Source organism: Pseudopipra pipra, chromosome 7, assembly GCF_036250125.1.
Source record: "Pseudopipra pipra isolate bDixPip1 chromosome 7, bDixPip1.hap1, whole genome shotgun sequence".
Classification (NCBI taxonomy): domain Eukaryota; kingdom Metazoa; phylum Chordata; class Aves; order Passeriformes; family Pipridae; genus Pseudopipra; species Pseudopipra pipra.
In genome coordinates this window covers 17,167,782-17,192,080 of record NC_087555.1, presented here as the reverse complement: position 1 = coordinate 17,192,080, position 24,299 = coordinate 17,167,782, and the positions used below count along the sequence as shown (strand labels likewise).

The 24,299-nt window shown below is 49.1% G+C and overlaps 5 protein-coding genes and 1 long non-coding RNA gene across 10 annotated transcripts in view; 5 read left to right on the top strand and 1 right to left on the bottom strand.

Annotated features, from left to right (window-relative positions):
- Positions 1–24,299, top strand: part of MTX2 (metaxin 2) — a 515,033-nt gene that overhangs the window by 409,013 nt on the left and 81,721 nt on the right. The gene's annotated exons all lie outside the window — the stretch shown is intronic.
- Positions 3,829–6,728, top strand: HOXD10 (homeobox D10). Its single transcript, XM_064660775.1, has 2 exons — positions 3,829–4,685; positions 6,058–6,728. Exons 1-2 carry the CDS (start codon positions 3,944–3,946, stop codon positions 6,333–6,335), a joined length of 1,020 nt encoding a protein of 339 aa, XP_064516845.1. The 5' UTR covers positions 3,829–3,943; the 3' UTR covers positions 6,336–6,728.
- Positions 8,772–12,414, top strand: HOXD9 (homeobox D9). 3 transcript variants are annotated; one of them, XM_064660770.1, is made up of 3 exons: positions 8,772–8,953; positions 10,323–10,925; positions 11,336–12,414. In XM_064660770.1, the coding sequence occupies exons 1-3, from the start codon at positions 8,950–8,952 to the stop codon at positions 11,575–11,577; spliced, it is 849 nt and encodes a 282-aa protein (XP_064516840.1). In that variant the 5' UTR covers positions 8,772–8,949; the 3' UTR covers positions 11,578–12,414. The 3 variants fall into 3 exon arrangements, with proteins under 3 accessions (XP_064516840.1, XP_064516841.1, XP_064516838.1); XM_064660771.1 differs by lacking the exon at positions 8,772–8,953 and adding an exon at positions 9,991–10,139 and having other exon boundaries at positions 11,336–12,081; XM_064660768.1 differs by lacking the exon at positions 8,772–8,953 and having other exon boundaries at positions 9,994–10,925.
- On the bottom strand, positions 13,614–15,989 carry LOC135417120 (uncharacterized). The gene is made up of 3 exons (XR_010431904.1): positions 15,586–15,989; positions 15,227–15,427; positions 13,614–14,230 (listed from the first exon to the last, which is right to left on the bottom strand). It is a non-coding gene; the product is annotated as an uncharacterized LOC135417120 (long non-coding RNA).
- Positions 16,189–18,317, top strand: HOXD8 (homeobox D8). Of its 3 annotated transcripts, XM_064660774.1 has the most exons (3): positions 16,189–16,466; positions 16,746–16,893; positions 17,486–18,317. In XM_064660774.1, the coding sequence occupies exons 1-3, from the start codon at positions 16,359–16,361 to the stop codon at positions 17,779–17,781; spliced, it is 552 nt and encodes a 183-aa protein (XP_064516844.1). In that variant the 5' UTR covers positions 16,189–16,358; the 3' UTR covers positions 17,782–18,317. The 3 variants fall into 3 exon arrangements, with proteins under 3 accessions (XP_064516844.1, XP_064516843.1, XP_064516842.1); XM_064660773.1 differs by having other exon boundaries at positions 16,204–16,893; positions 17,489–18,317; XM_064660772.1 differs by having other exon boundaries at positions 16,204–16,893.
- HOXD3 (homeobox D3) overlaps positions 20,693–24,299 on the top strand; it is a 32,529-nt gene continuing 28,922 nt past the window's right edge. The window contains exon 1 of the mRNA XM_064660765.1: positions 20,693–21,811. The gene's annotated coding sequence lies outside the window, so the exon portion shown is untranslated. The remainder of the gene's footprint in view (positions 21,812–24,299) is intronic.

Here is a 24,299-nt window from a genome sequence, read left to right as displayed (position 1 = left end):
CCCATCAGGCTTCATACGAGGTGTTTTAATCCCTCGCAATTACGGTGAGGCCGATCTCAGAGCACGTAAACGAGTGATGGGAGCCAGGATGTGTGTTAATTTAAAAAAATTATATATATACACCAGAATACGGAAATGCCGCTTTCTTCTTTTTTTGAACCATCGTGTAAATGTAATGATTCTGTCTACAACCTCTTCTACTTTTCCTTTTTATCCTTTTCTCTGTTTAATTCCTTTAGACACAAAAGGTTGTGAGCTATTTCCAAATGTCTTTGGGCTTGTCCTTTACGGAGAACGAAAAAGGCACTTGCTTATTTTCCGATTAAACTATAAATGCGGTAGGAATATGCCGAAAGATAAATGTGAAGCCCAAATACCGAGGCTGAGGTCTAGATGGGCGACCAATATACACCGTAAAATCTCATCACACCAGATATGCACTTTGGTGTTCACAGAAATATAGAAATACAATAGGGGAAGGGCTGAGGCTTCGGGCGAAGCTGAGAGTACAGTCAATGCTACGGTGCGATCCTTACGCTCAGAAATAACACCTTTGAAGAAAAGGCCAGCGTGCTATTTTGTTTATCTCATAAGCTTTCCTATTTAGGGAAATGCATAATGTCAGCAGTGTGTCGTGTCTGTCCCCCGCCCTCCGTCAAAAAAAATCCAGGGAATCTGAACCCTCAGCCCAGACGCCGACTCTTTCTATGAAAATATGGCATATAGAGATCTGGGCAACGTGACAGTTGCATTATTAAAAGAAGAAAGGGCACAATATCGTAGCCAATTTTTTTCTTAAATAAAACTATTCTTCAGTCTCCCTGCAATTTAACAGTGTGGCATAAAATATACAGTCTGCGCGTTTAAATACACTCTAAATAAAATACTGAAATCGAGTAAATCAAAGGAAATTTACTAAAAACTTCCTGGGTTCCAGCCTGTTTTTGAAAGAAGACATTTCTCGTAATACCTCTGTTACTGAAGGCATCTGCAAAATACATAGTTTCTTTCGTACTTCTCTCCCATCCCCCTCACATAATGAGACACAAACACAGCAAATTGCAACTATGAGAATGCTCGGCGCAGCTGAGACAAAAAATAATCATATCACCAGTAATAAGGTTTAGGAAGATAAGGCAGTGAAAATTAAGCCCTGCTGCCACGACTGGTAACCTCCAGTTTTTAGCCCTGACATTTGCTAGAGGAGAAAACTGTAATGTCCACCTATGCTTTATTACAAACAGTAATTTACATCTGCATGGACCCATTGGTTGGGGCATTTTTCCACCCTCGTTTGGAAAATATGGGGCTCTGAGAGCAAAACCTTCGTATTAATGTAGATTATATATCTCATTTATTGCACAATATTGATTTATTTATTAATGTTAATTACTTTATTCCATTTTAATATGATTTAAAACAATAGTGACATTAAATGCCCAGAGCCTAAGTCCCCAGTTCCCCAGTGGCTCTCCCGTGTTTATTCAACTTCTATTTACATCAAACTTAAACTTTCTACTGTTCATTTTCAATAAAAAATTGCTGCTCCTTTTTAAAACCCTCATGATTTACCGTGAGGGAAGGGTCTTATGGAGCCGTTTGCCAATTCCGAACACAATATTTAAATTATTATAATCTCAACAGTCATCTGAGTTTCCGTGTAGTGACATGCACGAAATTAATATTTTCAATTACAAAAAATCAAAGAGCCCTCAAGTCTAATCAGGAGTCCAGAATTCAGCTCTTCCAGCAGCAGCAGCAGCGAGGCCAGCGTGGAAAGCAGCTTAGCATTTGCTTATTGTTTTAACTTTACTGTTGGGCGAAACCCGCCGCAAACCTCTGGGCTGATACTTCAGCTGGGATTTTTCTGGGACCCCCTTTTCTTACAGTGTAAATAAAGATTATGAAAGAGCCATTTGATGGGCATAAAATTCCTGATTAGATTTAATAGTCAAGTCTTAAACTGCGTCAAGAAAAATAGTATTTTGTTTCTTTAAACTCTGTGGGTTGTCCAGGCTGTTGTTGAAGAGGAGGAAATTGCTAGAAGGCGAGGGGGGGACGCGGCGCTCGGAGGGAGCTCGTGGGCTCAGCCGCAGCTTCTTTCCCGGCTCAGGCGAGTCTTAGCCATGGCTCTGATCATGATCTTACATGGCAATCGCGCCGCAGCGCCCGTGGCTGCGCTCAGCCCGCGGCGGCGGCGAAGCGTGCCCGGGTAGGGCAGGGGCTGCGCCAGGCGCAGAGGATGCTGCGGAAAGGGCTCGCGAGCAGCGAATATTGCGAAGGTAATATTTAAACTCTCCGGCAACCCAGGAGCTGGAGACTGCAGCTATAAAAGGCACTGGCTCTTAACCTGACAATGATGTTGTATTTGAACAGCTGCGATAAGGTTTTAAAAGGTCTGTCTCATTGCCACCGCGAAATTTTAAATAGGGTTATTGTTACCAGCAGCGTAAAGTGTACGGCAAAGTGCAAAATATCCAAATGTCAGGAAACAGAGGAAAATTCAAATCCACGTTGGTGGAAAACGCTTGTTTGTAACTGTGCGAAAGATGCATTTAAATTCTCTGTTAATCCTTTCAAGTGCTGACTGCTCTTGGGGATTTGAAAGGGTGTTTTGATGGTAGAAAGGCCCAAAATAAGCAAGCGAATGAATCCGAAACAAAAATTATCAACAAGTTCACTTTGTATGGATGAGAGTCTTTGGCATCATTAGTCCCTGATAAGAAATACTCCAATCTGAGAACACTTAAAAAAAAAAAAAAAAAAAAAAAAAAAGATAAAGAGTAATAAAACCAGTTTCTACAGCCACTATTTAAAATGTAGTAACTGTGGTGTAAATACGACCAAGAAGTGGGAGGAAAAACAGTAAAACAGGTTTAAAACATTGAGACGAAAAACTCTGGACTACCACGTAGACAGTTACTGTTGCCTTCAGTTGGTTGTTTTCTTTTTGTTTGTTTGTTTATTTTACAATACAGATGAATTTATCATTCTTAAAAAAAAAAAAAGAAAAGAAAAAGAAAAAGTTGCTTGAAGGAGTTGCACTGAGGATATCGGTTTCTATGTTTTTTAATGAGCAGTACTACAGAAGGAGAAATTATCTTTTTGGTGCTTTCGGTTTCCCGAGTAAGTGAAACCCCCATTTTTTTTACTTTTTTCCCACCACCCCCTCTCCAGGCGGTCTGGAGAGAGCATTGTAAAATAATTTGAGGAATGTAGCTTCCCTATAAAATTCGAGCTATGACAAAAGTCCACCTTTTAATATTTGACGATTTGTGTTAAAACAAAAATTGACCTTCTCGGTTAGCAGCGAGGAAAAAAAAAAATCAATAGTATAATTTTCAATAATTCATAACGTGAACGCCATTATGCTAAATCTTAACTATTAATCTTATCCTTTACAAAGTCTCGATTGATTTGTTAATAAAATATCTTCCCGTGCGCGGCAACAGAGGGTATAACTCTTGAAAAAGCCTCAGAAGCAAGAAAATTACCGAGTAGCCCGAGAATGCAGATGAGGGGTTTTTATTGATCGCCCCCTGATTCTCCTTAATACGCATTAATAAATCCCGCAACCTTTTGTCCCCCGCACTTGTCAGCGGCGGGGGGGCCCTCGGAGGGAGCCGCGGCGGTGTTTGCGCGGCGCGGGGGGGGCGCGGTGGCGCGGTGGCGGTGCGGTGGCGGCGCGGAGCGGGCGCGGTGCGGCGGTGCGGTGCCGGCGCGGGGGCGCAGGGGGCGCTGTTGACCGCGGCGGGGCGCGGCGGGGCGGCGCGGCGGGGGCGCGTCAGCGGCGGGGCGCGTCAGCGGCGGGGCGGCGGGCGCTGCCATTGGGCCCGCCTGTCATGTGGTAGCGCGGAGGCATCCGCAATTACAACGGGAATGTTTTCCTAGAGATGTCAGCCTACAAAGGACACAATCTCTCTTCCTCAAATTCCGCCCCAAAATGTCCTTTCCCAACAGCTCTCCTGCCGCTAATACTTTTTTAGTAGATTCTCTCATCAGTGCGTGCAGGAGTGACAGTTTCTACTCCAACAGCGCCAGCATGTATATGCCACCTAGCACAGACATTGGGACGTATGGGATGCAAACCTGTGGACTCCTTCCGTCTCTGGCTAAGAGAGAAGTTAATCACCAAAATATGGGTATGAATGTACATCCTTATATACCTCAAGTAGACACTTGGACAGACCCGAACAGATCTTGTCGAATAGAGCAACCTGTTACACAGCAGGTCCCCACTTGTTCCTTCACTACAAATATTAAGGAAGAAAGCAATTGCTGCATGTATTCCGATAAGAGATCCAAACTCATTTCTGCAGACGTCCCTTCCTACCAGAGGCTGGTGTCTGAATCATGCCCCATTGAGAACCCCGAGGTTCCCGTCCCAGGATATTTTAGACTGAGCCAGACCTACGCCACTGGGAAAACCCAAGAGTACAATAATAGCCCTGAAACGAGTTCAACTGTAATGTTACAGTTAAACCCTCGCGGCAGCTCCAAACCGCAGATATCTGCTCAACTTCAGCTGGAAAAGAAAATGAATGAAAACCCGAACAACCAAGACAGCACCGCTAAAGTCTCTCAAGTGGAAAGTCCCGAGCCCAAGTCCACGTTGCAAGAGGAGCGGAGCTGTCTGCCTGAAGGCTCCGTGTCCAGCCCAGAAGTCCAGGAGAAGGAGAGTAAAGGTCTGTATTACCGAGTTTAAGCCGTGCCGTGGTGTAACTCCAACATGCCAGCACCATAAAGCACGCTCGAATATACTAACGAGCATCACAGCCATCACATTTAATGCTAAGGAGTATCGGGCTGCAGGTGCTGTCTCTCTGAAGATTTTGGCAGGCAAAAATGCCACACCAAATGGTCCAAACATTTTCCGTAGAGATCTGCCTCTCCCGTGCATGCAGACCGCCTCTGTGATGCGGGGAATATAGCCGTGTGCTCCCTAATGCGCTGCAACAGCCAAAAGCAGCCCCATACCTCTAAAAAAGCAGGTCTGGAGGTTGTAAAATACGACCACCTCAACTTTTTCTCTCCTAGTATTTCGCCTTTTTTATTTTTTCCGCTGAGCCTTACTGCGGTTTGATTGCATTTAAAGTTAATTACTATCCTCTTAAAATAGGTGAGGAATAGGTGCTACAAGGCTGGGTAAAGTTCGAGACAAATGCACAATGAAAGAAGCAGCCTGCTATCTGCCTGGTCCAAAGGTTGAATATTTCAATGTGGTGCTTTAGATAACCTTAGATTGGTCCAAAAGTCTTTTGAAATGCTTTTGAAAACTAAGGGCGGTGGTAATCTGATTTTATTTTCCCTCTGAAAGTGCACTAGAGCCTTTCTTTTGAACGGCGTGTATCGAAGAATCCAAAAACGGGATTTTTTTTCTTATCAAAATGTACTTTGCAACCTCTAGGTCGATTTTTACCCTAAGTATGCATTAAGAATTGCTTTATCTGAATTATATTTAGTAGCCCAGGTCTAGGCTGATGTGGGACAGATTTATTTCTGGTGGGGGAAAAAAAACTAAAAGGAAAATGGAAAAAAAAAATCCGAGACAGAGGGTGGAAATTTCTTGTATATCATTCTGGCTGGGAAACTGTCTATATCTGTTTATAGGTGTGCTCGTGTGATTCAGCTGATGTGTGTGGGGATGCTGCTTCAAAATAGAGTGTGTGACTATTTTGTAATTGGAATATTTTGGTGGCAAGTGTCGTGGGAGCCCGAGGCGGCCATGGCGAGGCTAGACCCGTTAAGATGTGTTCATGGGGCGGATAGCAGGTTAAATACTGTTGAAATGTTAAACGCCGGCCGAAAACTTGAGAGACCCTTACTGGCAGGGGCAGGAGAGCGGGGCGGCCACAGAGCAGGGTGCCGTGCGTGGGGACGGGAGAGCCCAGCCTGGCAGCAGGTCCCCTCCCTGTGTCCACACCTTACCCGAACCGTGTTTAATGCCCACATCCACCATATCTGCCAGACACTGCACAGAAGGGGTCATGGCCAAGGGTACACTCTAACAGCCTGAGGTATTTTTGATTTTTTTTTCTTCTTCTTTGATTTTGATAGAGGAAATCAAGTCTGATACTCCAACAAGCAATTGGCTAACTGCAAAGAGTGGCAGAAAGAAGAGGTGTCCTTATACTAAACACCAAACACTGGAATTAGAGAAAGAGTTCTTATTCAATATGTATCTCACTCGAGAGCGCCGTCTAGAGATCAGTAAGAGCGTAAACCTCACTGACAGGCAGGTCAAGATTTGGTTTCAAAACCGCAGAATGAAGCTCAAGAAGATGAGCAGAGAGAACCGAATCCGGGAACTGACCGCTAATCTGACCTTCTCTTAAACCCTAACCCCGGGGGGACACCAGTGAGGAGTGGGCACAGCACCGCCACTTGCTAAAAGCAGGAGAGACTCTGGCAAAACCCGGCATTTTCCAGTTTTTTGTTTTGTTTTGTTTTATTTTCTGATAGAATGTGACTCTTCGTCCTTCTTTTAGCGCTGCAAGTGAATATGTATTACTATGATGAGTATATATAAAACCTAGCACGTGTAATTTATTTTTGTTCTCATCGTAATGCAGGGTAACTATTATTGAATATTATCATTTGGTCTTAACTTATTGGAACTGTCGAACATCCAAGCAATGTGACTTTTTCATGTTTTTACTAACAAAATGGTATTTATGTGGGGCTGTTACACGGACCATAACATTTTGAGTACATTCAATACTTTCAGAAAAAGAGCAGGGGGAAACTGGGGGCGGGGGGAAAGAGAAGCACATTATAATGTAACTATTCTCGCAAATGAACTTAGAGATTGTCCTTCGTAAAATGGAATATTTCCTTCTTCTCCATTGTAGACATTTCCTTGTGGTGCATATGTGGAATAGTAGTCGTTCAGAAGCAAATTGTCCTTCTTGTGCATGTTCTGTTTGCATGTATAATGCAATAAACTCTGTAAACTACTGCGGTTCCTTTGGTTTTCTACAAATGTTTAACGCAGAGATCCAGGTTGGTGTCCTGATCCTTCTCTATCCACAGCTTTTTGGACTGGTGTACCTTCTTTACCATATTCTGGTCTTTGTGTGTGCCTGCCTGGTTTTCTTTCTTTCTTTTCCTCCATTTTTTCCCCTTCCTTTTTTTTTTTTTTTTAAATTTTTTTAGGGGTAGAGTGGAGACTGGGCCGGGAAATCATGTAAACCTAATCAATTTATAAATGTCTGTAAACAATTGATTAATTGATAAAATGTTGTGTGATGTTCACAGTCTGACAAACTGAATGAAAAAAAAAAAAAGAGAGAAAGGAAAAAAAATGTTGTAAAATATTGTGGCTTAAACTGGGCGTCCTCATCCAATCAACTCGTAAATGGTAAGTGATAAAAAAATCTTTCTACTACAAGCTGTCAGGAATATGTGTGTCATTTTATTTGACGTTCGTATGTTGATTTAAAAAATATCAGTCACTGCGTGCTTGCAATGTGTAGGCTTTGATTTCGTGTCTTTGCTCGCTAGAAAAAGAAACACAACAAAAAAAAACAAAACAAAAAAAACCCCCAAACAACTCCAAGAAACACAACAAATGCAAAGCTGAGTATAAGTAAGTGTTAAGGAGCTCAGGTTTTGGTCGGCTCAAGAGCTTTCAGAAGATGGTGAATGGAAAAATATTCCCTAAAAATGTTCCCAACATCTGGCAAGGCTGGCTTTTTTGAGCAGAAATGCTCCCTAGCCTGCTTACAAAAGTACACCAGCCTCTTCAGACCCGCTTTTGTCACCCTGCACCGTTTCTGTTTGCTCAGAGCTTGTTTTATTTCGCGCAATTCCATTTTAGTAGCACACATCCAGTTAATGACGTTCACGACTCTTAACCCTTTCTGTACATAGCTGAAAAATGTTATTAGCAGGGCTCTGCGCTGGAAGCTGAGGAAGGGCATGCGTGTGTGAGAGCGGGTGAATGCCAGTGTGAGCAGAAATACTAAGGAGAAAAGCAAATGTCTTGCAAATGAACATGACTCCAAATTGAAGTGCAAATACTTGGACATACTTTCACCTTCAAACGGTACTGGAAAAATAGCGTGGCTACTGTTGGCGCTGGGAAATCAGCTCGCTCACAATCAACGCCCATTCCTCCTCTAAGCTGTTTCTAAATCAAGAAATTAAAAGCAAGATAGTGCCAATGTTGTCCGACTTGATGACAGATCCTGCTCATAATTCTATTGGTGGCATTCTGTTTGCTCTCTTGCCGCTGATATTTAATTTAAGCCAATACTTCCTCATGCTCACGTTTATTCATAGGGCAGAAGTATATATTCCTCAAAGCAAGGCATAATCATTTTGAAGCTGCGAGAGCTGCAAGCACTTAGGTATTTTGTGCTTGTTGTCCTTTCGAAAACAGCAAAGCGATACCCCAAAAAACTATTTATATATTGCATACATTTAAACGGCCTTTTCTTTTCCTTTAAAGATGTTCGCTACATCACCAAAGAAGTTTCGGCAGCGGGAAGTAAATTTCTGACTCCATACCAAGTGTTTAACGTAAATAAAAAAGGAGGCTCACTCTAATATTCCTGCTTTATCACCTTGTATCTGTGTGAAGCGAGGGCAAGTTCTTCGCCATACTTCTAGAGAACAGTGTAAGACAAGTTATAAAATCACAGAAGAAAATGCTAAAGTCAGATGACAAAAAAAAAAAAAAAAAAGGAAAGGGAAAAGAAAAAAAAAGAAGAAGAAAAGGAAGAAAACAACATAAGAGAGTAATAAATCATTAAATAAACAGGAATTTCAGTCCCTTCCTCATAACGGCCCGCGAGTAGGAAGTGTTTTCCCAGCGCTGCTGTCTGTGCCCCCGGCGGGCTGTGCTGAGGGCTGTGCTGTGGGCTCACCACTAACTCTCTACGTTTCCTCCAGATCCCGACACAGCCACCGTCCCTCGCCCAGGAGAGCAGGCGTGGGCAGAAGACCATGGGTAATTCAGTTTTCTATACTAACTGGGCACCGTTTCTCTCGGGGAAGAAAAACCAGGCCGGGAGGGAGGAGTGGGAAGGGAGGGGATGGAAAAGAAAGCAAAGTGGGCACGTAGGCATTGAACGTGGCTCCTTCTGAACTAGGGGCGGAGGAGACAGCTCTGCCGGCGAGCGGGGGTCAGCGACAGCCCCGCTCCCCTCTGCGAGCCAGAGCCTGCCCGTGGCCCCTGTCCCTGCCCGCGGCCGCCGCACTGCCAGTGCGGGGCCAGGCGGCCTCCTCGGGACTGCCTTTGCCCGCATCCCTCCCGGGCCGCACTGGGCTCCGTAACGGGGCTATGTTGGAGCTGTGTAGCCCCAAAGGCCCGCAGATACAGGAGCATGTGTTCAGCCACACGTCAGTTGTGCTCGGAGACACAGGCTTTGCTGTTTCCATCCGTCCATTTTATTAGGGACACATTAATCTATAATCAAATACACCTCATAAAATTTTTATTGAAAGGCATAAAATCATTACAGAGGTCTTCCACCTGTTTTAAAACAACACAATGGCCATCTCTTTTTAAAAGTGTATCCTTTCTATGGAAACTTTCTGTCCGGGGGTGGGGGGAGCGGATAATAATACCCGCACATGCTCTGAAATATGGAAGTACCGCAATGTGCTTTTACTGTAACATTTTCCTGTTTTATGAGAAGTCGTTACAGTCCCAGCTTGCGATGGTTTGTTTTTACAGGCAAGAATCCCCCTTTCCCAGCGGGTTCCCTCAGCAGCTTGGAGTGTGATTAGCAAGCCAAGGCTGTTGGATTTATTTAAACACCCTGTCTCTCATTGATTAAGAAATGAATGGCAGAAATCACTCAAAGGAGGTGAAGAAATAGTCCGCACCCGCCACGGCCGTGGGCTGCCAGCGCGGCCACGCCCGCCGCGCCCCGGGCAGGCAGGGCAGACAGGCGGGCAGCGAAGGCGAGCAGGGCGGGTGGGCAACTAGGGCAGGCAGGCAGGCAAGCGGGCAGGGCAGGGCAGGGCGGGCAGGGCTGGCGGGCAAGCGGGCAGGGCAGACGGGCGGGCGGCCCCGGCGCGGTGTGGGCGCGCAGGCGGTACAGCGCGCTGTGCGGGGCCGCTGTTGATGATGATTTTTTTTTTTAATCACAGCAGCCCCAGTTTAGCGGATTGATTTACTCGCAGTATTGGTAAATATGATCACGTGGGCTCCGCAACCAATGGTTGAGGGTTGCAGTCTGCAAAATACTACGATTGTTCTCCGGGAGGGTATCATATACAGTTAACAGTGTAACCTTTTATATGACTAAGAGGGGAGCCTAAAATGTCGTCTAGTGGCACCATAAGTAACTATTATGTCGATTCTCTCATAGGCCATGAAAGCGAAGAAGTTTACGGGAGTAGATTCGTCCAGGGAGGTCACAGTGCGACCTCCAGGCCATCAGGTGTTGCAGAGAGTTCAGATTTTTCCTCTTGTAGCTTTGCACCAAAATCCACGGTGTTCTCCACCTCCTGGTCCGCGGTTCACCCTCAGCCGTCTGCGGCAATGACCGGGATCTACCACCCCTACATGCACCAGCCCCATTTAGGGGCAGCCGACGCTGGCCGCTACGTGCGCTCCTGGATTGAGCCCTTCCCGGGCTTCCCGGGCGGCGGCGGCGGAGGCAGCAGCAGCAGCGGCGGCTCTGCGTCCAGCTCCGGCTCCTCCAACGGGCGCCACTACGGGATAAAGCCGGAGACGGGAGCAGCCGCCTCCTCGTCTTCCTCCTCCTCTTCCTCCTCCTCCAAAAGGACTGAGTGCTCCTCATCTCGGGAGTCCCAGGGGATCGGTGTGCCCGAGTACACGTGCAGCTCCTTCCTCCAGGAGCCCCGGGAGAAAGCGGCTGCCGGCAGCTCCAAGGACCCCGCCGCTTGCAGCCACAACCCCAGCCCGGGCAGCGATCTGAAGGAGGAGAAACAGCAGCAACTTGACCCAAGTAAGTAAAAAAAAAAAAAAAGAAAACAGAAAAAAACGGGGGGAGAGAGAGGAATAGAGGCAGAGAGAGAGGGAGAAAAAGAAGGAAAGAGAGAAGGAGAGAAAGAAAGAAATTGCCCCTTTGATTTATTGCCGAAACCTGTAAGGCTCGAATGTGCAAAACTGATAGTTTTACTAACCTATAAAAACGTCTAGACGCCTAACCCAGCGCAAGCAGCAACAAGCACCCATAAAAGACTCCACATAACCACCTACCATCAAGACATCATTTGTACAGTAAACAGACTGGGGCATTAAGGCTTTTATGATAATTCCTCCAAAGTTGTGAAAACAGTCCATCCTTCGTTAAATTAATTTAACGACCTTTCTCTCCCCCCGCCCTCCATTCTCTATATACCTCCCTTCTTCCAGATAACCCTGCAGCAAACTGGATCCACGCTCGTTCAACGAGGAAAAAGCGTTGTCCCTACACAAAGTATCAAACTCTGGAACTGGAAAAGGAATTTCTCTTTAACATGTACCTCACCCGAGACCGCCGTTACGAAGTAGCTAGAATTTTAAACCTCACAGAGAGACAGGTCAAAATCTGGTTTCAGAACAGAAGAATGAAAATGAAAAAGATGAACAAGGAGAAAGGCAATAAAGGAGACTAACGCTGGGGTAGAAATGCAGCTGGGCTTTATTGATTTAGTTTCGAGTTTGGGGCTTTTTTGGGATGAGGGTGGGTTTTTGGTTGTTGGGGGTTGTTTCGGTTTTGGATTTTTTTTTGGTTGGTTTTATTCTTCCCCTGCACCCTCAACTCCCATACATTTCTCCTCCCGCACCACTCCACCCCAGGGACTTTAAATCAATCTGGTCTTTTTTTTTTTTTTTTTTTTTTTTATTTGGGTAGAAGTGAACCGTGGTCTATGTCATGTATTTTGCGAAATTTTGTCTTGCTCGCCAACGTGTTTTGCAGAGTCGCTTAAACCACCCCTCTTCCTTCCCACACCGTTTAGATGATGATATTGTGAGTGCACGTTAGCTTTGGGAACTCTATCTGATGTTAAATGTTTGACATGTTTCTTAAAAGTGATGTAGACTAGATAGTTATTTTGCCAAAATAAAGGTAAGGAAATTAACTATAATTACGATAATAAAACATATATTAAATTACAGCCACTTAAATCAATGGGGGCTGCTGTGCTGTCCACGATTTATTAAGAGGAAATCTTTCCCAAACCTCTGCTTTCTAGGTCTGAATCCTTCGCAATAGATGCCACAGCGAGGCCACGAGCTGTCCCCCCCCCACGCCTTTAGTGCACTATTAGGAAGTTGTCTCACCCTCGGAGCCGCTCACCACAGGCCTCATGCCTCCTGGTCCCCCGGCTAGCTGCCACCCCTGCCCCCGGTGACTGTTGTATTAATTAACCACTCCGTGTCTCGAACTACGGACCTGTTGTAATTGTTGTCAGTTATTACACAATAAAGTCTGCCGTGACCGAACGACAGCGCTGCAGTGAGAGGAGAAATCTGTGCGCCCCTCGCGATGCCCTCTGCGCCGCCGACCCTGCCACGCAGCCCCCGCGCAGCCCCCGCAGGCCGAGCGCGACCAGGCCGGGGCCGCGGGAAAGCCCGGCCTCTGGCAGCCGCTAAGGCCAGAGGAAAGTCACTTTTCCTCCGCTTCGCCTAATAGACATTTGCTGTTAGAGGTCAGCGCGGAGAGGCTGGGTAGGTGCGTCCGCCGCCGTACCGTTCCCGGGCCTCAGGTACCAGCGCTCTTTCAAACGTTGGCGATCCCTTGGGATCATGTAGGAGATATTTCCACATGGGTCCTCAGGAGCCAAGGAAGCAAAATTATGCCTATTCGCTTAAACATTATTTTTTTATTCATTTTATTTTTCTTTGTCCCCTCCCGGTGGGTCGCTTCCAGTCTCTGTGCTCTTAAACCGGGAGGCTTGGAAGCTCCGGGGGGACACGGCTGCTGCCAAACGTTCGGCTTTGTTGGCTAGAGCTCATTTAGCAACGCGCCTCATGCCTTCTGCATTTATAAACACACATGACTTTATCAAGATAATTGAGATGAAGTTCATTGTAAAAAAATTGCTTTATTTAAAGAGCAACCATTAAAATGAAGGACCCGTAAATATTTACGAGCAGTTCGGTTAATTCAAGATTAAGGGGACAGCTGAGAGACCTGGTGTTTAATGTTTTTTACCTCTGTAAAAAAAAAGAAGGGGGAAAAAAAGGCAAAAGCAAGCACTGCCAGGAAAAGGTGTTGCATTGCTTCCCATCCATTGTCGAGAAGATACCTATAATTCTTTTAAAACAGGAAGAACTGAGGTATAATAAAACCATTGAGATGGCTAGACGTCTGGACCTAATGAGTTTACGATATGCTATGGCACTTTTCTTTGAAACCACCTTATTTTGATGTTTGTGTTTGTTAGGGGGGAAAAAAGGCAAAAAATGCAGACAAACTAGGTCTTAAAACCTTGGACTATAAATTTCAATATGTCAGCGTTGGGCCAAGGCAACAGACTCAAAAAAGACCCGAAGGTCATGGAACTGAGAGATTTTACAAAGTCCACTTATTTGTTGAAATGTATTTTACCGGATATTCTACTGCAATGAATTCTACGATGCCAGCCTCTATATTTTCGAAAATACCCATAGAGGGGGATGATCTATAACAACACGTAAACAATATTCTTCTACACAACAGTCCATTATGTTGATTCCAGCAGAGTCTCTGTTAATAAATTTTCACCAAACCCAAACCATCCTTTTAATATTTTATATCAGGAAGACTGGCAGATTTTACCTTGTGTATTTTTTCCTTTTGTTTACCTGTGTTTAATATGGCGTACGTTTATTTCAAAATAGCAGAAAGAAAACCAAGCGTCTCTCTTGAATGACGGAATGCAGTTCTTCTATGGAAATTACTTTTACTATCAAACTGAATAATTTAATTCCTACCCTTTGGTTGTGTTAATATATGTTTGCACATATGCACAGTCTCGTGCACACGCATTATACCGAATAATTCACAGGCATGTGTGGTGAAGGAGGGAGTGAACAAAGATTCATCTTTACTTTCGTTTACATAAATCAATTCATAAATACATAAAAGCAAGGGAAAACAAAATAACATCTTCAAGACAAAAACGTATAACTCTGAAACTACCACACATGGAGAATTCGTGGTGTAATATGTGGGGAAACATGATCGAAAACGCGATAGCAGGCATCTTCAAAGCTCAGGCGTCCTTTCCTGGTTGCCATGTGTAAACGAGGCGCGTTCTTTGTATGCACTTCATTATAGCTCTGACAAAAAAAAAAAAAAAAAAAAAAAAAAAAAGAGGGTCACCGAAATGTGCTAAGAAAATGGTACTGTAAACACTTAACGCCAAAAAAAAAAAAAAAAAAAAAAAAAAAAAAAAAAATAGAAGAAAAAGGAAGAAACCCAACCCAAACCCAGGCAAAAAACAGAAAGCAAAGGAACAGTCGCTCATCACCGGCCCCACCGTTCGCGCCTGTGGCGCGGCACCGGCCGGGGCAGGGGCGAGGGGCCGCGGGCAGCGCGGGCAGCGCGGGGCGGGGGCGCTGCTGCCGCTACCGCCGCGCGCCGCCAGAGGGCGCCCGCGCTCCACCCGAGCGGCGCCGCCGCGCCCCGCGCAGGGTCCGCGCAGCGCCCCCGGCCCGCGGAACCGCGGCCCCGCCACCACGGCCCCGCGCCGGGCACGGCGCTGCCCCGCGGAATTAACGCCCCCCCGGGCTGCGCATGAGGAGGGGCGTGGGTCTCTGGCGCGGATGCGGGAAGCAGCCACTACCCCTCCGTGCCCCTCCGCAGGGTGAGGCACTATCGCTCTGCTGCCGCTCCCCCCTGCCTGGCCCGGCCTCCTGCCTTCCCGTTGGTGTCTGGCGAAGGGCTTTTGCTGCTGGCGGTCCGTGTAGTACCAAAAATCAATGCTTGTGCGTCGCTAGGCCTCTCCCGCCTCCCCCGCCTTTCTCCGGGCTACATGGGGGTCCCTAAGCCTCTGCAAGTTCCCAAAGGCGTGCGCCCCGGGTCCCGGGGCCCCTGCCCGGGCGAGGGTGTCGCTGCGGGCACAGGCCCATCTGGGTGCTCACATGCGGGGCAGCCGGGCTGGTCAGCTGGACATAGCGGGTTAATCGTCATGAGGGCGGGGGTGGTGGTGGGAGAGCGGGTGTGATGGGGAAGGAGCCTGTGATGCCTTTTATGTAACCGCAAATATTTTTTTGTCAATTCACATCAGATGGTCACACATGGCTCTGGCTGGGCCTGTATTATATTTCACCTACATTTTTCGTCTCTCTCCAAAATAGGGAGGACTCGAGCTCATGAGGATGTCTGTCCGAAAAGCTGGTTCCCACTGCAGGACGAAGCAGGAAAGCGAGGACTGGAGACGATACCTCTTGGGGCGCGGGGGACAGCGGGGGTGGTCGGCCCGAGGAGCGGGGGCAGCGCCGAGCCTGCCGGGCAGCGCTTTTCTTCCTTCCTTCCTGCCGGAGAACAGGGCTCGCTTATTTCGGACCGAGTCCCCGAGCGATACTAACCACTCACCCACACTTTTCTTTTTTCCCTCGGTAATGACGTCCACCAAGGGTGAAATGATGGAAAGTATATTCATAGGCATGATTTCCATTAAGTATCAATTAACCTGAAGCCTCAGCCATGCGTGCACAGCGTCAAGGGTAAATCTGCATCTCATTCCCCAGCGATCTGCTCGCCTGCAAGGAAATGACCCGGAGGGCCCTCTGGCAATGGGGCCCGGCCCCTGCACGCTGCCGCCCCTCTGGCCCCCCAGATGCCTTCACCGACATCCCCGAGACTCTTCGCCAGGCATCGGCTCCCTCGGAGGGGCTATGCCTTTGCCGGCCGGCGGTGCAGGCCGCGCTCCGGGCAGTACAGCCTGGGCGAGCCGGGCAGTGTTGCCCCGGGCAGCGCGCCCGCGGTTATCGCGCGGGATCTGCGCGGCCGCCTCGCCCCTGCGCGACGGGGGTTTCAGCAGCTCCTGGCGAGCGCGCACCGGTGGGGGAGCGGGGGTGCCGCGGCCGGCGTGGATCCGGGCAGGGCTGGGCCGGGCTTTTTTCTTGCCCGAGGAGCGGCACATGTAAACTGAAGCCAAAAGTCCCCCCTGAGCTCATGAGCGTGTGTGTGTGTGTGTGTGTGTGTGTGTGTGTGTGTGTGTGTGTGTGCGTGCGCGGGCTGCTGTGTGCCTAATAGGAAATAGTAAAAGCAGTGAGGCAGGTCATTTTGGGAGCGATTATAATCCAGTCCTGGTCACCACATACACGGAGAGCAGGAGCGGGGAGCGCACGGGCCAGCGACGGCGGCGGCGGCATGAGCGCGGCGTAGAGGCACCGGCGGCGGCGGCGGCGGCGTGAGCAGCGCCCCGTGCCCGCGCCCCCGCCCGCCGCTGCCCCCTCCCCGATGAGCTCCTACTTTGTCAACCCGCTGTACTCCAAGTACAAGGCGGCGGCGGCGGCGGCGGGGGAGCCCATCAATTCCCCGTACTACGACTGTCACTTCGCACCCGAGGTGAGCGGCCGACACGCCGCTGCTGCTGCCGCCGCCGCTGCCGCCGCTCTGCTCTACGGGAACGGCGCGGCCGCCGCCGGCTTCCCGCACCCCGCGCCCGGCGGGGTGGGGGGCGGCGGCGGCGCGGCCGCGGACTTTTACCACCCGGCCGGGGGGAGCCCCACGGCCGCCTACCAGCCGCCTCCTCCTCCCCCCGCCGCGCCTCCGCCTCCTGCCCCCTGCAGCGGGGTTACCTGTCACGGGGAGCCCGCTAAATTTTACGGATACGATAACTTACAGAGACAGCAGATTTTTACGACACAGCAAGAGGCCGAGCTGGTACAATATCCTGACTGTAAATCGTCCAGTGCTAATATTGGCGAGGAACCAGACCACTTAAATCAGAGCTCGTCTCCTGCTCAAATGTTTCCCTGGATGAGACCACAAGGTTGGACGCAGTCAAAAATTTGCTTCCATCTCACGTCTGAGTTTGAAACTTTCTTTTCCTCCTCCCGCTTCTTTCTCGCTGACTCTCACTCCCTGCCTCTGTCTCCCTCACTCCCTACCTCTCTCCCCGCGATTCCTCTTGCTGCGGTGGCTTGCGATAATAAAGCGATAGAGTAAGCAAACAGAAACCTCTGCAGCAGGCAGCTACCAACCCAAGATTAGTCTTTAAGGCTGCGCCTCTCGAACCCTGAGGCATAGCTGACACGCTCGCTCGTCTCCCGTCGCCGCTGCCTGAACGGGAAGGGTGCAGGGCCGGGAAGAGGTGTGGGGAGGATGGAATAAAAGACCATAAAGTGAATCCGCAACCCCCCGTGCAGAGGAACAGCTGAGACACTTCGTGCATTTACTATCGCTGTTTTTCTCTCACTTATTTAAAGCTCTAGACTCCTTCGTGCCCTCTGTTTTCTCTCCCTTTGGTTCTATGGGCCTTCTCTCGAGGGATTCCAGAGGGACCGGAGCCCTCGCTCCCTGCCTACGCCTTGTTTCGAACGGCCACACCAACCTCCAAATCCCTATGTTTTTGTTTTAAACAGCAGCGCCTGGTAGGAGGAGAGGAAGGCAAACGTACAGCCGATTCCAGACTCTAGAGCTGGAAAAGGAGTTCCTATTTAACCCCTATCTGACCAGGAAGAGGAGAATCGAGGTGTCCCATGCACTAGGACTCACCGAGAGGCAGGTAAAGATCTGGTTTCAGAACAGAAGGATGAAATGGAAAAAAGAGAACAACAAGGACAAATTCCCCGCTTCCAGACAGGAGGGAAAGGAAGGGGAGGCCAAAAAGGAAGCACATGATCTAGAAGAAGACAGAGCTGAAGGCCAGACAAATTAATTTTTGCCCTAAAACTCTTCGTGAAAGGCAATCAAAAGTAACCAGGACCGTAGCCTGACATCTCGGTTCATCTATCGCTGTACGTGATCTTGCCGTAGGACGAGTGACCCCGTGTCCCTCCACTTGACATTTCCTTTCTTCGGGTGCTTCACTTGTTTATGGCTTTATTTTGTTTATAAGCGTATTCAGAACAATCTCTAGATTTAACATTTCATCTACTTATTTTTGCAAATTTGATACAGAGTTCGTAGCAATAAATTTCTAATTATATATAAATATATATATATATTTGCAATCTTAAAAGATGGTGATTGCGGGAAACGACATAAACTTCCTAATAATAAATACCAATAAGCAAGACATTTAAGAATGCTTTATTAATCAAGACAAGTGCACTTGTACTATTTTAACTCTTGTTCTTATGTTGAGTAAATTATATAAATTTAATAAAATTGAAGAAAATATCTTAGAAATATCTTTAACCTTCTGCTATGATATTTGATTAAAATAAACCAAATTTATTCAATTATAAAGTGTATCAGCATCCCGATATCCTTTTTATAATCCACTCCTACACTAACCTTCAGGGTCTCCACGGGTCTAGACTAACTCTCCCCTGCGCCTTTCCGCCGTCCGTCCTGCGATTCTGAGTGTTTCTGTGGGGTCTGGAACGGCACATTGCATACAAAACCTGCTTTTCGCTCGGACACTGCAGGGTTGTGATCGAGGCAGCGGCCAGCGAGGACTGCGGCCCCACCTGCGAGCTGAGTCCACGCTGCGGGCTGACCCAGGAAGCCCCAGACGTGTGCACCGGGGCCCTGCTTCGCCTTTTCCTGCTCCCCACAGCGGGCTGCGGGGCGGCGGCGCAGGGAACGTTTGCCGGCAAACACGGCCCTTTTCTCCGCGAAGGCGTTTGCTGCCGGCTCGGCTGGAGGGAGACGGGCCCGGCGAGCACGCTGGCCCCATTCCTGCCGCAGGGCTGCTTCCCACCGGCCGGGGCTTCCAGCCCCGCCACGCAAGACACGGACAAGCAAGGCCTAGAGTCCCCCGTGGATGGTGGACGAGTAGAGAAATGGAAAGCTTTTACGGCCTTTCGTGGGGGTTACTAGGGGGCTTTAATGGCTAGGGGGTCCCAAAACTTGCGTAGACAGAGAGAAGGACCTTCCCCCTCCTAAATCATACGGCTTGGGCGCGTTTCCTAGCGAAGGAAGTAGCCGAGGAAAGAGCTTGCTGAACGATTCCCGCAGCCATGGGTGGAGAGGTCCGCTCCGATGAGTAAAACGGTTTAATTTCTCTCCCCCTCTGTCCTCCCTCCCTTTGCTCCTGCTTCGCAGCGGGGTCCCGCAGAGCGCGGTATGAAACAGGACGGCCGAGAACAGTCCTTTTTAGGAGCATCAGGCAGAGGGCCGAGGGATGAGATATAAATTCCTACCAAGATATCTGTGTCATTTTTCCCCACCGCCTGACACCCCCTGAGTGATGGTTCCATGAAAGAAATCGAATGGACGCGCCAGACACTGCGACAAACACGACATATTTCGATTATCTGCCCAGAAACGAGCATGCTCCCGGCAAGGCCGGGGCCGAGCCGAGGCCTCGCTCGGAAAATCACAGCCAGGGTTCCGAAGAGGTGCCGGCCGCCGAGTCCACCCGGCGCTGGGCCCTTCTCCTGCACCCACCGCTTTGCTCCCGGGAACGCACCCGACGCAGCAGGAAACGCCGTCCATGGGGCTTGGATTTGTAGAGCGGGTTTGATTCATTTCGTTTCCCTTCCTCTTCCCCCCCTCCCTGCCAACGAGGCAGGCACGTTTCCACTCCTGCAAAGCGCCAGCTCTAGAGGGAGGCACGAGCAAGAGAAGCTATTGTTCTTGGTTTTATTTAATTCGCCTCGTTGGTTAAAGGTTGTAAAGGAGGGGAAGCTGCAACAAAGCGGTGAAGTAAATATTTTGCTGCATGGATTTGCATAAATACACCGACACCCCAAGTGTTCAGGGAGGATTGGGTCTGGGGCTGCGTGTTTAAAGAACACCAGTCGCAAGACGCGCAAAAAAAATCGCTTTTCAAAATAATACTAGTGTCGGCGGCACCAGCATGTTTGATGTCCGGGCAGGGCAAAGCCTCTTCCCTCTGCTGCATTTGCGGCAGAGGCTGGGCGCGGCATGGTACCGACGGGCCCTGCCGTAGGGAAAGCCGTGATGGTGCCGACCGCTGCAAACACGGGCTGCTCGCGAGGGGAAGGCACGTCGGAGACCTTTACACCCAAGCGGAGCACTTCTTAGGCTAGTATTTGTCCGGGAGAGAGCTGCTGAGGTAGTTGTTTTTAATTACCAGACAAAGAGAATAAAATTAAAATACTCCTTAAGAAGTTTCCGTTAGCGTCGCTCTCCCGGGGCTGACTGGGAACGTAGCCACGCAGGCGAAAACCGACTTCCCTATGCGCACTTAATTGGTCAAGGCCTAGTGGTAGCTGGAATCGTCCCTGTCTTACTCATTAGGGAAAACAAAACATCGCTGTAGTTGTTAAGGTATTTCCCCCCGTAGCCTGACATATGAATCTCTCCCTCGCTCTTAGTAGGAAAACTGAACCAGAAACCGAGCAAGGCTCCCATGAAATCGGAGCCATCGAGCTCCGGAGCAGACATCGGGATTTTGGCAAACAAAAGCCGTAGCTGCGCGAGTCGCGGCTGGAGCGGCGGCGAAAGGTCGCCCGAAACGGCCACCGCGCGGATATACCGCGACTTTGGTTTCCGCGGATTTTCTCCATTCCCTAGTGCAGCAGCTCAGCGCAGCCGTGAGTGCTGCAGAGACACCACGAAAGCTGCCAGTGCCTCCGCCGAGGGACACTCAGCATGGATGTGATATTCACAGGTGTGCAACTGCCTGAAGCAGCGCGTTAAAAAGATCCAACATTGATCCTACATCTTTAGGCGTGTTTACTTTTGTTAGCAGTTACAATCAGCAGGGAGGTCACGGAAGAAGTGCTCTGGCTATTCCTTGAAACAAAACTTGAGCAGGAAACATCCACAGTATTCCGTCTCCAAGCCGAGCAATCCCTGTAGACGGAGGCCCATTTTTAATTTTTTAGAATGCTTTCTAGGAATTCCCTGATGGTGCCCCGGAAAGGTTTTATCGGGGGTGGAGGCACCCTGGGCGCCGTGACAGCGCCTGGCGCAACCTGCGGGAACCGCACACTGCAGGATGGGGAAGAAGCTCGGACTATTTTTATGTCGGCGACGGCTTCCGCTTCAGTAGTGGGCGCTAAAACAGATGTGATTTCTTTTAGTGCCCGGCGGAGCGGGGGGGAGGAGGGGGCGCGGGGGGGGAGTGGGGATGCGCGTTAAGACCCCTTTCGTTTGGGCAAGAAACGGATCCTTCGGCACAGTGCTCTGCCCCTCTTTATGCGGCTCTGCCACCTCTTGCCTCACTCTCCGCGGCCCGAAGGGCAGGCGGGACCGAAGACTCAGAAAAAGCGCAGCGCGAAAAAAACATGGCGCTGGGAAGCAGTATGTGCAAAATCCGCAAGGAATTGCAGTAAATTCCTTTTTGTTTGAAGAAAATTTACAACTTGGTAATAGACCTTTTTATGACCTATTTGGGCTCGTCATTGGCTGCGGCTGGTCATGTGCAGGCAGCGAGCGCTTTCATGGCCTTTTCCTGATTTCCCTGGCGAATTTCCCCCTGCATTCTGCCTTCAGAGAGCCTCAGCCCCTCTTTTTCTAACCTTTGTCTAGGCTGAGGTGTATGGCAGTCGCCCTCATGTTTGTGTCCCGCGCCCCCAAACCCGCGGCCGGTCCCGCCGCCTCCGTACTGACACTTTCCCGGCCCCGCGCCTCCTCCTCTCCCGCGCCCACGGAGAGATGCGCGGAGACCCGCGCCCGCCGCCGCGTCGCATCCAGCCCCTCACTCCTCTCCCACCGCTTGATGCCCCCGCTGCCGCTATCTCCTCCGGCACACGGATTGCTACGAGGGTGCAGAATGGATTACGGCGACCCTCTCGGGCTCCTCCGCAGGCGGGCAATGCCGCGAACTGGTAAGCACTTAGCTCCCTTCGGACTGGTCGCCGCTACTCCGCGCCCGCGCCCCGTCCCGATACGCGGCACGGCATCTGCTCCCCTGTCCTCCTGTCACCCTTGGTCACCTGCACCTCGCGGTCCCTTGTTCTTTCTACTATTGCTATTACTATTACTATTTTTGCTGCTATTACTGCTGTTGTTATTGCTATTGTAATTATCGGTGGTGGTATTACAATCGTAGTTGTGGCCATGCCGCAGAGTGCGAGCGGCTGTTGCGCGCGTTCTGGCACGGAAAATGCGCCGCGGGCCGCGATGGCGGGGCGCTCCTCGGCATTCCGCGGCGAGGGGCAGAAGGCTGGGGCGCAGTGCACGTAGGCAGTGCCTCGCCTGCCGGTGGGGTTTCTTCCAATAAAAGGCCTTCTTTTTTTTGGTATACTTTCCCTCCGCCGGCCTGAAGCGCGCCGTAGGTTGTTTTCCCCATGGCGGAAGGGCGGTCGCGTAACTTTAAAGCTTAACAGGTGTTTTCGCAGGAGAATCAGGGTCAGTGCTCCCCCAGGGACGGAGGGCACGGGGAGGCCCCGCCGACTCGGCGGCTGTGCTCGGGGCCAGCCCCGGGAGCCCCCGCCCGCCCCGCAGGGACGTTTTCGCACATCCTTCTCCCCCTGTACCGCAGAGCCAGGGCTGAGGCTCCGACCTGCTCCGTGGGCGGCATATGGGCCGGGCTCGACAGGCGGGAGCGCAGACCCGCGGTACGGTTACTTACCCACGTGGAAAATATCCGGGGCTAAATGTGACACGAGTTTTCGGAAAAAAAAACCAAAAACCCAACACCAACACCCCCCACCCCCCGATTTATTTTAAAGTATGCCGAGGAGATAGAACAGTCGCATAAACTATACCTGCACTACCAATATATGTGTATATATCCATATTCACATTATCTATATACATTTATATACCTCTACTTCTATCTGTAGAACACATATTCTTTAGAAGTACATTATTTTGAACGTATATATACATATTACTCATCTGCATTTTTCAAAACGTTACTGCACAGTAGAAAACACGGTGCCTGTTATTTGGCGTTCACATCGATGGTCGGTGGTAGCAATGCACCGTGCCATTGCTCTGCAGGAATTTACCGATCGCCATCTAACCCCAAAACAGCCAGTTAATTAAAGGCAAACCAAAACGCCTGATTAAACAATACACAGTGAGGGTGGAAAGGTGCGAGTCGTGATCCGGGTACATATTTTGAAGGCGCAGAAGAAATTCTGCTTTACTCCGTCCCCGAGCACCTCTCCAGCCTGCTAAGCCCGAGTCCCACTACAGTAAGCAATAAAATCGCTGTCCCCCACGCTTTCGTGTGTAAGCACTAGCCGACCGCCCTGCGCTGCTGCAGGACTTGGGGATTATTTGGGACAAATCGTTTTCAACTTAACAACAGTCTTCAAGAGTAACTTGGAAAGTATGCGCTGCGTTAGGTTTCACTCTTAGAATCCCTTCTAGGTGACAGTAATTGTATCTGCTTGGCTATAAATCTCTCCAAAAACTTCGGAAAATCTCGTCCTTGAGCTGTTTTGAAATTATTCGTTGCCTGGGGAAAAAGAAGAAAACAAAAGCAGGATGTTCTAACGAATTCTAATGTGCATGTGTGTGTCTGCGGGTTCATCTGGTGACACATACGGATACACATATGCACTTATTATTTCACTGGTTTATGTGGGAGTTCGGCTTTCCCTCCTTCTAAATGGCTTCCTTCCTCTCTTTCTTTTGCTCTTATTATTTCTTATTGGCTGTATTTTTAAAAATTATTTATTTATTTATATTAGCATTGAAGTACACACAGGTCTGTTTATGCTCTTAAACATATCTATGTAATTTTAAGTATTCATAGCAAACTCTGTATGTACATGTTTATATACATGGCACATATGAGGACTACCTTTTTATATATTTATACACCTAGATAACGTGGTACGAGTATAGATATGTCGGTGTGCTGAAATTTTTGAAATACAGAGTTTACAGTCACATTTCTCGCACTTGCTTCATTTCCTGACGTGTTAGACAGAATTTATGACTCATGTCATTTTTTTGTTGAAAGGAAACAGCCGATCCCTAGCCTACCCTTTACTGACGCACGGGCAGCCGACAGGAAGCGGTAGCCTGTGCTCCCTGGCAGAGCCCGGGTACCGCTGGCACCGGCTGCCATTTGGGAAGTCAGGTTGGGTTCCCGTTTAGCTGCTGCAGGTTGCCTGGAGGAGAAGCGCTGTCTCTGTTCCCCGAGTTTGGCAGGGCTTTGGTGCAAGGACGGGAGGTGATGTGAACTGCGGACCCAGGAAACCCGATAAGACTAGATGAAGAAATAAACGTTGCTTTGGGGCTCTTAAGAACCGCAAATCCCACCGTTTCATTTTCTCGTTCCCCCAAAAAATATAATTCCCACGGGGTGTTTTATGAGAGCTTGAGACAGAAAAAAAAATCGGAACAAAGACGGTA

Coding starts and splice junctions, on each gene's coding strand:
- HOXD10 (XM_064660775.1), top strand. CDS start 3,944: ATGTCCTTTCCCAACAGCTCTCCTGCCGCTAATACTTTTTTAGTAGAT. Junction 4,686..6,057: donor CCAGGAGAAGGAGAGTAAAG/GTCTGTATTACC, acceptor TGATTTTGATAG/AGGAAATCAAGTCTGATACT.
- HOXD9 (XM_064660768.1), top strand. CDS start 10,274: ATGTCGTCTAGTGGCACCATAAGTAACTATTATGTCGATTCTCTCATA. Junction 10,926..11,335: donor ACAGCAGCAACTTGACCCAA/GTAAGTAAAAAA, acceptor CCCTTCTTCCAG/ATAACCCTGCAGCAAACTGG.
- HOXD8 (XM_064660772.1), top strand. CDS start 16,359: ATGAGCTCCTACTTTGTCAACCCGCTGTACTCCAAGTACAAGGCGGCG. Junction 16,894..17,485: donor TCCCTGGATGAGACCACAAG/GTTGGACGCAGT, acceptor TGTTTTAAACAG/CAGCGCCTGGTAGGAGGAGA.